At 39.5% G+C, this 13,240-nt stretch overlaps 1 protein-coding gene across 3 annotated transcripts in view; it reads right to left on the bottom strand.

Annotated features, from left to right (window-relative positions):
- Positions 1-440: 440 nt before the first annotated feature.
- LOC140759398 (nodulation receptor kinase-like) overlaps positions 441-13,240 on the bottom strand; it is a 57,548-nt gene continuing 44,748 nt past the window's right edge. For all 3 annotated transcript variants that reach the window (XM_073095951.1, XM_073095953.1, XM_073095952.1), the window contains exon 12: positions 441-1,030. In XM_073095951.1, the coding sequence (XP_072952052.1) occupies positions 689-1,030 (342 nt within the window). In that variant the 3' untranslated portion in view covers positions 441-688. The remainder of the gene's footprint in view (positions 1,031-13,240) is intronic.

Genomic DNA, 13,240 nt, shown 5'->3' with positions numbered 1-13,240 from the left:
CAATCCTAATTCGAATCTATGATTTATTTACCTAAATTTGGTGTTTTCCACATAAAATGGTAAAAATTTATGTGATTATTTTTCACACTTTATTTTTTATATTATATTATTGATAGTGTATGACAATTCTGATCTCCACTAACATTTTTTCAAAGGTAAAGCTAGTAATACAAAATTCAATTGAACTAACTTTTATGCAATTGAAGAAGATCGAGAAAAGGACCCATTTAACCTTTTTCCAGTTCTTCCAATTTCCATTCATTCTGGATAAATTTTCCAGCTGGCGTCCAATGGTAGCAAATCGACAAATTATACAACTGGCGTCCAACTTTGACGCCCAATAGCAAAGATCACCCTTTTCTTTCTTCACTAGCCACAATCAATCAACAACTTTGAACGTAGGATGGCCGATGAGATAGTGCTAATATTATCGGTTTAACTGGACACCATTAAGTTCCCACTTTTCTCATAAAAAAGAAAATTGCATTTAGGATGATAATTAAATTTTCCTTTAAAGGTTTCTAAAAGCATTCTTTGATAACTAACGAATAGCAAATGCTTTGTACATTGGATGAGGAAAGACCTGTCATTCCAAAGTGTTTCTGTCAACTTCCCCTTTACATTGATGCATCAATTAAGAACATAGTTTCACATCAATCTCATTTGCTTGCCGTAGGTCCATGTGTAATTATCTTGGAAGTGGAGCAGATATTGTCTGAGAGTATCCTAATGCTGTTTCAGCTGAACCACAAGCTGGAGCAACAAGCATCCTCCTCTCTAATGATAAGAAGCGGTTCGAACCTCCGATGCTTTCGATGGATCTCATATACTCCGAGGCATTGTTCTCAATTATCAGTGCATCTTCCAGCTCTCTTACGATATCTGCCATGTTTGGCCTGAATGTCGAGAAGGGTTCTGTGCATATCAAAGCAGCCTCCACCACCCTCCACATCGACTCTGAGTGGTACTGACACTTTATGCTAGGATCCACAACTTCGTCAATCCTGGACTCCCTTATAAATGGTATTGCCTGTATACAAATGTCGTATTATTTGGAAATGAGGGCGAAAGGAATTCAAATTTCACGTTTTCTGCAATTGTATTAAATATGAAATAAGCCAGCCAGCAGTTGGCAATACAACCAAGATGGGTGCAAGTTGCAGAACAACAATGCAGCAGAAAAATAACTAGTACAATATTGCATTGAACTGCTGAAGTATTGAGAACTAACAGAAAAGATGATTGAGGGGTAATCTGTAAGGAGAAAAAGTAATGATTTGATAAACAAAAACTAATATTACATGCATTTGGGAAAATAAGATGACTTTAATAGTAGATGGTACAAAAAGACGCAAAAGAAGGCCCAAGTGTGTGATGGTAATTCTTTCAAGTTAACTTAGGACATGGTTTATTGGTAGTCAAATTGAGTAAGAGATGATTAACTGTTTCAAGTTAGGTTAATATCTGATGTAAAAGTACGTATCTGGGCGCTTTGTGCAACTGCATGGCAGCACACATAGGTACCGCAGAGCTAAAAGAGAAATTAGATGATTACTGAGCTGAAGGAATTTTTATATGTCCAAGCCTATCTCGAATATATCTAATTTACAATTTGAGGAAGACAAGGATCACAAATATCAAGGAAAAATTAGTGTCTTTAGATTGTCATTGAATACAATTAGTACTGTGGATTGCAGAATACAAGAAGAAAAATATATGCTACATTTATGTGCACTTATTAGTGCATGAATAACACATGGAATCTGGGCATAAATGGAACTTGACACCTCTAACAAGATTGTTCACTGTAGATTTCTTATGACTAGTCAGGAAAAGACAATCAGCTAATGAGTAGCAATAAGAATTTCTTCTGATTGCTTTGCAAGAAGCAGAAGTTCTAATTTATTGTCCAAGAAACAAGAGGAAAATAAGAAATAAGAGGAAAGGTAATGTGAATATCAATGACTTATTACACAGGCTCATGTATTAGTGCAGTTCCTCCTTCAGGAAATTAGTCTAAGTCAATTATTTTTATTATACATTTGCTATTTATGGTGTTTAGAGTTCTATTTGCTTTTTCGTAATTGTTCAAGGTGTTATTTGCTTATTATCATTTGTAAGGTCTATATATGGGCCAACCTTTTACTCAATCAAGGTTAACGAAGAAATGAAATTCTTTTGAGATCTCCAATGTGAGTTTTGGGTGTGAAACCCTAAAATAGAATGGAGGTGTAAAACCCCATTCTTTTTCTCTTTCTTTCACCATTATCGTTCCTAGAATCCTAACGATCCATTTGTTTCACATTATTTTTGATACCAGAGCAATGGTTTTTTAGGATTCAAATTTTCTCCAAATCAAATTTTCTGTCTCCATCGCCCATTAAGTTTCCCATGGTACCTATATTCCCCAACCTTTATTACCAATTCCACCATGTATAGATGGCCCGCCTTCCAAGTTTTATGTCATTCTATATTTGTCCTTCATTAGACACTTGTATCACGAATGTCAAATCATTATCGCATGAGAAGATCGCTGTTGTAGAGGAACGAGAAGAATCAGTCATCATTCCGAAATTGCGAAGCAAGATCCAACCAAACATGGAGTGTTTGTGCATCATCCATCATCACCTAAATCAATCTTTTTCTTTGCCATAGGTGAGCAAAAAAAAAAATCATCAAATTTTCGAAATTTCAATTTTTGGCTCTTAATTTTTGTTAGAATTCTAACAAATTTCTTCTTTCCCTAAACTTCCTACCAAAGTTCTTTTTTCTTCTCAACATTCTAACAATTCCTAAACCTCTACCAAACTGCTTTTTTTTTTTCTTCTCCCTCCAATATTCCCAATTTTTAAAATTTCTATTTTTGGCTCTTAATTTCTATTAGAATCACAACAAATTACTTCTTTCCCTAAACTTCCTACCAAATTTTCTTTTTCTTCTCAACGTCCCTGTAAGAACCAGAAAAAAAAAATTAATTAGGGGTTGAGAGAGGAGGGTGGACGTGCAGCCCCTCCCCTCCCCTCTCCCTCTCCGGCATGGGACGAGGCGCAGAAAAGATTTTATCTAATCCGAATCGGATTAGATTTGATCCTCTCTTAATCTATAAATTAAACCCTAAAAATTTGTCTCTCTCTGCTTAATCACCTCAGCCTCTTCTCTCTCTCTTCTTCCTCTCCTCTTTCGCCTTCTTCTTCCTCACCAACGGAGTCACGCCGTGGAATCGGCCTGCCGGAGCGCCGCCAGAGCCAGCGGAGACCACCACGTGACTCCTTAGTAAGCCTTCTCCCACCCCTCAAATTTAATTAAAGATTAATAGGGTATAGTGAAAATACCTAAATTTGGGTTTCTCGGCTTCATCAGCTCATCAGGCCGGCCGGCGGCTTCGGGTCGCAACCGCATCGTCACCGGAAGCTTTGTGCTCTAAGCCCGGTGCCGGTGATATCTTCTAGGGAGCCCTCGTGGCACCAATCGACGTCGGCCTCGGCATCGGTCGTCGATGATGGGTTCTCCACCTCGTGAGGACGACGAAGTAGAGAGAGAGAGGGAGCTGGTCGTGACCCGCCGCCGGCAGAGTCACCGGCGGCCACTCTCTCTCGATTCTTCCCTTCCTCGCGTCGGACACGAGAAGGGAGAAAAAGGGGTTGGTTGGGCTCGGGTTTAACCCGAGCCAACCCTTTTTTCTTTTCAATTCGAGTTCGGGTTCAGGTTTGGATTTCGGATTTACAGACCCGACCCGAACCAATTAAATTGGATGGGCTGCAGGCAAAATCACAGCCCAATCCATTTTCTTGGCTGGGCCTTGGCCTAGCTCGATTAGTTTCCTTTATGGCTGGGCCTTGGCCCAGCCCGATTAGTTCTATTTTTGGCATGGGCCGGGCCAGATGTAGCCCAACCCAATTCAATGGGTAATTAATCTCATTTTAGTTCTTTTTAGTTTTTTTTTTAAATTTAGAAATATTGATATTATTCAAATTGAAAATTTTATTATTAATTATTATTAAAGGTGGTGATTTTTAGTATGTGACCTAGAGATTTGAGATTTCGATTGTTTTACCTAGACTCAGGTGAGTGGGTTCACTCACATTTATTTTATTATATTTCGTACCTTTGTCAGACCATGTAAATATTCTGTGTGCAAATTATTTACTTCACCCTTATGTGCAAAAATTTAATTGTTACAATTTCTGTGTGCAAATCTATTTATTTCATCCGAACGTACGAAAATTTAATTGTTATATTTTCTGTGTGCATTTAATCATTATACTCAGTGCATCACCATACTTCGTGCAAATATTAAAATTTGTGAAAAGAAAAAGGAGACTAGTATTGGTACGACTTAGAGAACAATTCCGGTATAAATCGCTTGCAATTTTCTATGCTGACTCAAGTCTATCTGAAAGTCCAAGGGAAAGTCCTAAATCAGATCACTACGGTGACTTTCTTAGGTGACTCTGATAGGGTTAGGGAACAGTCCTAGGATGAATGAGAAATTTCCTAAGTGACTCTAACTTCTCTCAACAGTTAGAGGAAAAGATAGAGTGTGTTGATCACATGGTGATACCATCTGATGACCCTAACCGGATCAGCTATGAAGAAAGAAAAGTCCTGAGCGTCATCTCGAGGTAACTTCTAGTTGATGTAGATCCATAGGGTTTAGACCCATTGAAACATATGACAGTATAAATATTGAAAAGATGCTAATATGTTGAAACCATGCAAGGTTACAAGTTGTGACTCTCAATTGTTATCATTGTTATTATTTAAAGAGCATGCCTATTGCATATTGTTATGGATATTGTTGCTTTTAGTTTAATTTTATTTAGCATTATTATGATTTAAAATTTATTTAGTTTTCGAGTGGATTCCACTCACTGAGCTATAGTTGTTGGCTCATGGATTCTTTTTTGTATTTATTTATCTATCTCAGGTAATAGTCAACGGGGCGATTGAGCGAGATGTACCCAGACTCCACCTCCACTTAGAATTCACCTATTTACTTTTGCGCTCTTTTGGATTTTATGCTTTAGATTAGAAGATTTATTTATTTTGTTTAGAGACTCAAAAATAATAACATTGTTTTATGCTTTATTGTGATTAGTTTTAAATTTAATAAAGTAGATCTTCATTTTATTTATTTATTTTGCCATCGTACACATAGAAAGTATAATTAAGGATTTATGTATCTCAAGCATATTGAGATGCATGGCCGGTCATGATTCCTATTTCGGGTCGTGACAATGTTGGTATCAGAGCCTAAAATTTTGTTATCTTAAATCACCTTAGAGTTGTGTGGAAGTCCGGTGGCATAAGCTCAGGTTTGTTATGAAATTTTTATTATATTCAGTAAAATTATTCTTATCTCATTTATAAATCTTGAAGGGGCAATATGTATATGCGTCGTCGTCGACGAGGAGCTGCGGCCCAGAGTTTATCTCCTGACAGGAGTAGGGAGCAAGAGCTGGCTCCTGCTCAAGGGCCAGCTCTTGGACTAACTGCTATTTCTGCTTCGGGATCGGAAACTGCTCCTACCCAAGCTCATGTTCCTATCCAAACTCCTTCCTACCCCTGCCCAGATCCCCACTCCTGCCCCAGTTCCTGCTACTCATACAGTGGTATTAGTGCTACAGACCCTTCTTCAGGCCATTGGAGGATAGTCATCGCAGACTCCGGCTACATCAGAGTCAAGGCCCCTTAGTTTAGATAGGGGTACAGTGTTTGAAATTTTTTTGAAGGCATCTCCACCTGCTTTTAGAGGGACTATTGATTCGATTGAAGCAGAGGCATGGCTACTGCGAATCGAGAAGATATTGCGAGTATTGGATTGTTCAGAGGATCAAAGGGTTGCCTTAACGACCTATATGTTTTGACGATCGGGCAGAGCATTGGTGGCAGATGATTGAGTGTCAGTACATTGGACGAGAGAAGGAGCTGACCTGGGGAAACTTTAAGAGGATTTTCTTCGAGAAATACTATCCTCGGGCCTTAAAGAAAAAGAAACATGACGAGTTCTTTGAGCTGAGATAAGGTGGCATGTGTGTGGTGGACTTTGAGGCAAGGTTCACCGAGCTGTTGCGATTTGTTCCACATATAGCAGCGAGCGAGGAAGAGAAAGTTAGCTTCTTCGAGAGTAAGTTGCAGCCAGCCATTAGAGATAGGATATCACTATTCCAGTGTCAGACACTTCCAGAAATGGTGTCTAAGGCACTCCTTGCCGAGAGAAACATTGGAGAGCTTCGCCAAGAATGAGAACAGCAGCATCTACAGAAGAAGCTGAGGAGGTATCAGGAGCAAAACAGAGGAGGTGGTCAGTCATCTGGACAGCCTTTGAGGGCCGGGAGTGGACCAAACCCTTCTAGGGGAGGTCCCAAACAGAGTCAGCTTAAAAATTGTATGAGGTGTGGACGCTCATATTCGTCTAGTGTTGGGTGTAATGGAGTACCACAAAGCTGCTACAACTGTGGAAGACCCGGCCACTTGGTGAGAGATTGCAGAGCACCACGTGGGGGATGGCGTCCAACTTCTCAGCAGGATTAACAGCATCGACCGTCCCAGTCAGGCACAGCGAACAATAGGCCTCCAGCAAATAGTGGAAATCCAGGAGCGAGGCTAGAGAATAAAGGAAGAATTTATACTTTGATGCTGGAAGAGGCTGAGCACTCACCATCCGTGGTGCAAGGTACATTATATATTTTTTTCATACCAGCTAAAGTCCTTATAGACTCTGGAGCCTCACACTCTTTTGGTTCACCTGATTTTCTTTTCTTATTACCTATTGCACCTGAGATTATGGAATCATATTTAGCAATGACTACACCCATAGGGAGGACCATACTTTTAAATCTTATTTGCAGATCTTGTTTAGTAGAGATAGACGATCAGAAACTTCCGGTAGATCTTATTTGTCTACACATGCATGATTTTGACGTTATACTGGGTATGGATTGGCTATCTGCACATCATGCTATAGTAGATTGTAGAATGAAAAGGGTTACATTTTCTTTCCCGGAGAAACCAGAATTTTTCTTCCAGGGTGAGCGAAAAATTCCTACGACCAGTATTATCTCAGCACTTCAAGCAAATCAATTAATGAAGAAAGGATGCCCAGGCTTTTTGGCATCGGTAGTGGGCGTGGAGTGTGCAGAGTAGGAGATTCATAAACTTCAAGTGGTAAATGAATTTCCAGATGTTTTTCTTGAAGATCTACCTGGTCTTCCACCCAATAGAGAGATAGACTTCACCATAGATTTGCTCCCTGGCACTGAACCAATATCAAAGGCACCCTACAGGATGGCACCAGCAAAACTTAGAGAGTTGTAGACCCAACTTCAAGAGTTGCTGGATTTGGGTTTTATTCGTCTGAGTGTATCACCTTGGGGAGCACCAGTTTTATTTGTAAAGAAGAAAGATGGATCGATGCGTCTTTGTATTGATTATAAAGAGTTAAATAAAGTCACTGTGAAGAACAAGTATCCACTACCCCGGATCGATGATCTTTTTGATCAACTACAATGCTCTCAGGTCTTCTCAAAAATCGATTTGAGATCTGGTTATCACCAATTGAAGATCAAGAATGAAGATATTGCAAAGACAGCATTTAGGACTCGCTATGGCCATTATGAGTTCTTAGTGATGCCTTTTGGACTTACAAATGTGCCTGCAGCTTTTATGGACTTCAAAACCTTCTTGGACCAGTTTGTTGTCATATTCATTGATGATATATTGATCTATTCCAAGAGTAGAGAAAAGCATGAGGAACATCTGAGGACAATACTTCAAACTCTTTGTGAGGAAAAGCTTTATGCAAAGTTTAAGAAGTGCAAGTTTTGGTTGGATGAGGTGGCTTTCTTAGGACATATAATCAGCAAGGATGGAGTCAAGGTGGATCAAAAGAAGATCGAGGTTGTTAGCAAATAGCCGAGGCCTACTTCAGTATCTGAAGTACGTGGTTTCCTCGGATTGGCAGGCTATTATAGAAAGTTTGTGGAGGGATTTTCACGGATTGCCTTGCCACTTACTCACCTCACCAAAAAGGGGTGAGATTTGAGTGGTTAGATGATTGTGAAAATAGCTTCCAAGAGCTCAAGCAAAAATTGATTTCAGCTCTTATACTTTCACCTCCGACAGAGGACGGCAACTTTGTAATTTACAGTGATGCATCCCGACAGGGTCTCGGTTGTGTTTTGATGCAGCATGGAAAGGTGATAGCTTATGCATTTAGACAACTTAAGATTCATGAGAAGAACTATCCTACTCATGACCTTGAGTTGGCTACGGTGGTTTTTGCACTAAAGATTTGACGTCAGCACCTTTATGGAGAATCTTGTGAAATTTTTACTGATCACAAGAGCCTCAAGTATATCTTCTCTCAGAAAGAACTTAACTTGAGGCAGCGCAGGTGGCTAGAATTAATCAAGGATTATGATGTTAGTATCAATTACCATCCTGGGAAGGCAAATATGGTAGCCGATGCTTTGAGCAGGAAATCATCAAAGGGGCACTTTCAGCACTTGTCAGCAGTGTATTATTGAAGAATTCAAACGCTTGAAGATTGAAGTAACATCAAATCCAGAGAGAGTAGCTATTTGCAGCCGGCTAGTGGTCAAACTTACACTTTTAGATCGCATCCAGGCTCCTTAATTAGAGGATGCCAACCTTAAGAAGATCTTGGAAGGATTAGAAAAAAGAGAAGCTCCTGGCTATTCGAGATCAGATGGACTAGTCAAGTACCAGAATCGAGTCTGCGTCCCAGCCAGTAATGTAATAACCTAGAAATAAATAAATAACTAAAATAATAATAATAATAATGTATAAAATAAATAAATAAATAAGAGACAAAAAGGAAGAAAAATAATAAAAAATAATAAAAATTTAAAAGTTTTTGGGCATGACGTGACCGACCACACTGTGGCCGGCCTCGTGCCCATGCAAGCTGCTCATGCAGCTTGTGTGGTGGGGCGCCATGCACCCACTACCGCTGCCGCAGCCAACCGGTTGCGGCCAGCGCTGCCGCAGCCACCGCCAACCCCCCCCCCCACCGCCTCTCTCTATCTTTTTATTCTCTTCTCTCTCTCTCTTTCCTTCTTCCCTCAGAATCTCTTTCTCTCTCTCTCTCTTTCCTTCTTCCCTCAGAATCTCTTTCTCTCTCTCTCTCTCTCTCTCCCACTGCGGAACCGCCGCTGCTATCGTCGTGCTGCCGCAGGTGAGCCTCCTCCTCCTTCCTCTTCCTTCTCTCTCTCTATTACTATCTCTCTCTCTCTCTTTCTCTTTTTCTTTCTTTGGGCTCAGGCTCGTCGGAGCCGAGCCGTCGGCGAGAGGCTGGCAGCTGGCTGGCCACCAGCTGTTGGTGCCCTCCCCGCCGGTCGGGTCCGCACCTCCCTCCCCTCCTCTCTTCTTCTTCATTTTCTTTTTCTTCTTCTTCTTCCTTTTTTTCTTTCTTTCTTTCTTTCTTTTTCTCCTCCTTCCTCAGCTCCTTCTCTTTCTTTCTGCACAGTGTTGGGCTCGGCCCAGCACTGATGGCAGATTTAATTTATTTATTAATTAATTATTTTATTTATGTTATTTATTTAGGTATTTTTCTTCTTAATTAATGCAAATAGATTATTTAGACATGAACTATTTTAATAATATTATATATTCTTCAATATAATTATTATGAATCATAATTTGTATAACTAATGATTAATTAGGTATAAATATAGGTAATACTTATATTTATTATTTATATCCCTATTAGAGTAATATATAGATTTGTAAATTATAATTATCAAATTTATATACTATTATTCTTATGAGATACATTTTAAGTAATTCTAATAATCTATTATATATTGTTATTTTGTAGCAAATAAAATACTAGGCTTATGTATTTATTTATTATTTTATAAAGTAATGATTATACAGTTCTAATTAATCAAGATATAGTTTTATTTTTAAAATCTAGCTAGTTATAAAGATAAGTAGAAATTCTAAAACCTACTAAATCATTATCTTATATTACATGAATGGATTTTAATTAGATGAACGGCTAACTTCATGCTACTTAAATATTTTCAGACCCCGAACCCCCTTATGTGAGACATCGTGGACCCTGACGTTGAGTTGATGTCCGACTAGTGGACATGAGAGTTGCGTGGTTCGTGTTTTCTGATCAAGGGTGAGTAGTCTTATATCCTAGATTCCTTTCTCAAATTAGGTTATATTATATATTATGTACATGCATGTTTTGGCCTCAAGCATGATTATATAACTTTATCTAGAGATGATTCCAGTTAAGCATATTTTATCATGCATTTGATTTGGCTAATCTGGGATATGAATACATTGGTGATATATAAAGATGATTGGAGATGATTATACTGTCATGATTTTATACCGAGATGATCTCTAGCATGAGTGTGCATGTGATAGACTAGTAGGAATATACATATGTCATACATACGGTTGGAGACTACATTGCATCATTTTTTTTTCTCTTGATTCCTATTCCACCTAAATTCCTGTTATGCATTGACTTGTTATCATACTAGATATATGCATATGATCTGTCATTTAGAAGGAAAGCATGAAATGTGATTGATAGGATAGTTGATAGAAAGCATGAGAATACCTGAGTGGGCGCGAGGGTTAGGACATGCTTGGTGGATGATTGATCGCTCGACATAATCGCGATCCTGTTGGCCTTATGTCCGAGGTCGTTAGTCTGTGTGCGCAGCAGACATTCGGACACATGCCGTTCGCCAAGACATATGTGGCGAGTTATTCTCACGAGGTTTCTATCAGCTAGAAGGGTGCCCGGTCTGGATGGATATTGATACTCTTAGCGGATGGCAGGGTATGATTATATTTGAGATACTCTTGCGGGTGGCGGAGTATGCTCTGAGCCTTCGGGCATGATGTTGAGACTGGGTACCGGGTGTTAACTGTGCACAGTGGTCTAGTATGATGATGACATATAGAGATGACATTAATGATTGCGATGTTGAGAAATGCATATGATTTTATTATCATCTGATTACCTGATTATCGAGTGGTCAATATACATCATATGGTTGTATTTGATATCATAACATGGTCATAGTCGACATGCATCATGTGTCATATTTGAGAGAGAGTTATGATGATAGTATAATATGTTGAAACCGTGCAAGGTTATAAGTTATGACTCTCTCTATTGTTATCATTGTTATTATTTAAAGAGCATGCCTATTGCATATTGTTATGGATATTGTTGCTTTTAGTTTAATTTTATTCAGCATTATTATGATTTAAAATTTATTTGGTTTTCGAGTGGATTCTACTCACTGAGCTATAGTTGTTGGCTCATGGATTCTTTTTTTGTATTTATTTATCTATCTCAGGTAATAATCAGCGGGGCGACTGAGCGAGATGTACCCGGACTCCACCTCCATTTAGGATTCACCTATTTACTTTTCCGCTCTTTTGGATTTTATGCTTTAGATTAGGAGATTTATTTATATCGTTTAGAGACTCAAAAACAATAACATTATTTTATGCTTTATTGCGATTAGTTTTAAATTTAATAAAGTAGATCTTCATTTTATTTATTTATTTTGCCATCGTACACGTAGAAAGTATAATTAAGGTTTCGTGTATCTCAAGCATATTGAGATGCATGGCCGGTCATGATTCCTATTTCGGGTCGTGACAATCTCAACAAATCCCACTTTTCTTAAACCTTTACCAATCTGCCTTTTTTTTTCCTTCTCCCTCCAATATTCCGAATTTTCAAAATTTTCCTTCCCTAAATTGAAGCCAACCCATTGAAATGAGCTTGAAGCCCAAACCGATTAGACACCCAACCTAAACTCACTCACACCTATTAACCCAAATACTTTCAACCCAACCCAACCCCATTAAATCCAAAACCCATTAATCCAAATCCGAAAAACCTATTAATCTAACCCCTCAACCTACTAGTGATCATCATCTCAACCCGTTAACCATCTTCATCCTCAACCTCCCCTCACCTCACACCAAGCCCTAACCTAATTCCCTATCACTACTACCTCGACGCCATCAAGTCCCTGATGCCGCCACCTCGACGACGCCTCCTCGACTCTGCCCTGCCCCGACATTGTCGCTCCACCCAACGACGTTGCCCCGACACCGTCACTCCACCCGACAACGGCGACGCCTTCTATCGACGACGCCACTATCAGGGCTTCTCGACAGCGACGCCCTCCTTCTCCAACGCTGATGACTTCATTCTTCACTAGTGACGCTATCCCTCTTGACACCTACACCCATCGCTCTCTACCGATGCCAACATTTCCAACACCGATGACTTCATTCTTCACTAGCGACGCTATCCCTCTTGACGCCTACACCCATCGCTCTCTACCGACGCCAACATTTCCAATGCCGATGACTTCATTCTTCACTAGCGACGCTATCCCTCTTGACGCCTACACCCATCGCTCTCTACCGACGCCGACATTGCCAACCCCGCTCTCCGCCATCGCTAACGCTATCTTCTCTGAACTCTGCTGCCTACCGTCTCTTGCTTGCAGCCGCCAACCCATATCCTTCGCTGTCGCATTTCCATCGACTTCTTCTCTCGGTCCCCATGATTGGTGTTATTTTTGAAACTAAGGACAAGCCTTGACATCATGAAGATTTGAGTGTGAAACCCTAGCTTGAGGGTGAAGGTGTGAAACCTATCCCTAAGCATGACGATACTTGGTTTGACTGAGAACGGTAAGAGCCCAACAGACTAGAAAAGTATGAGAAAAATTTCAGTCCACTGCTCGAAGTCACTAAGGATAAGTTTTATCATTAGAAAAACTTGAGTGTGAAACCCTTGCTTAAGGATGGAGATATGAAACCTATCCCTGAATCTGATGATATTTGGCTTAATCGAAGTGACTTAGGGTGCCAGGAAACTGTGAGACTGGAGCAATCTTAATGCTACAAGGGAAATACTCGACAAAGTCGAGTTCTCTCCCACTCGGAGAGTATGATGTGGACATTAATGACATATTATACAGGCACATATATTAGTGCAGTTCCTCCTTCAGGAAATTAGTCTAAATCAATTATTTTTATTATACATTTGTTATTTATGGTGTTTAGGGTTATATTTGCTTTTCCGCAATTGTTTAAGGTGTTATTTGTTTATTCTCATTTGTAAGGTCTATATATAGGCCAACCTTTTACTCAATCGGAGTTAATGAAAAAATGAAATTTTTTTTAGATCTCCAATGTGAGTTTTGGGTGTGAA

Source organism: Typha angustifolia, chromosome 4 (assembly GCF_048772165.1).
Source record: "Typha angustifolia cultivar Huaian chromosome 4, ASM4877216v1, whole genome shotgun sequence".
Taxonomy (NCBI): Eukaryota; Viridiplantae; Streptophyta; class Magnoliopsida; order Poales; family Typhaceae; genus Typha; species Typha angustifolia.
The sequence above is the reverse complement of the archived record's forward strand: the minus strand, read 5'-3'. Positions and strand labels throughout refer to the sequence as shown.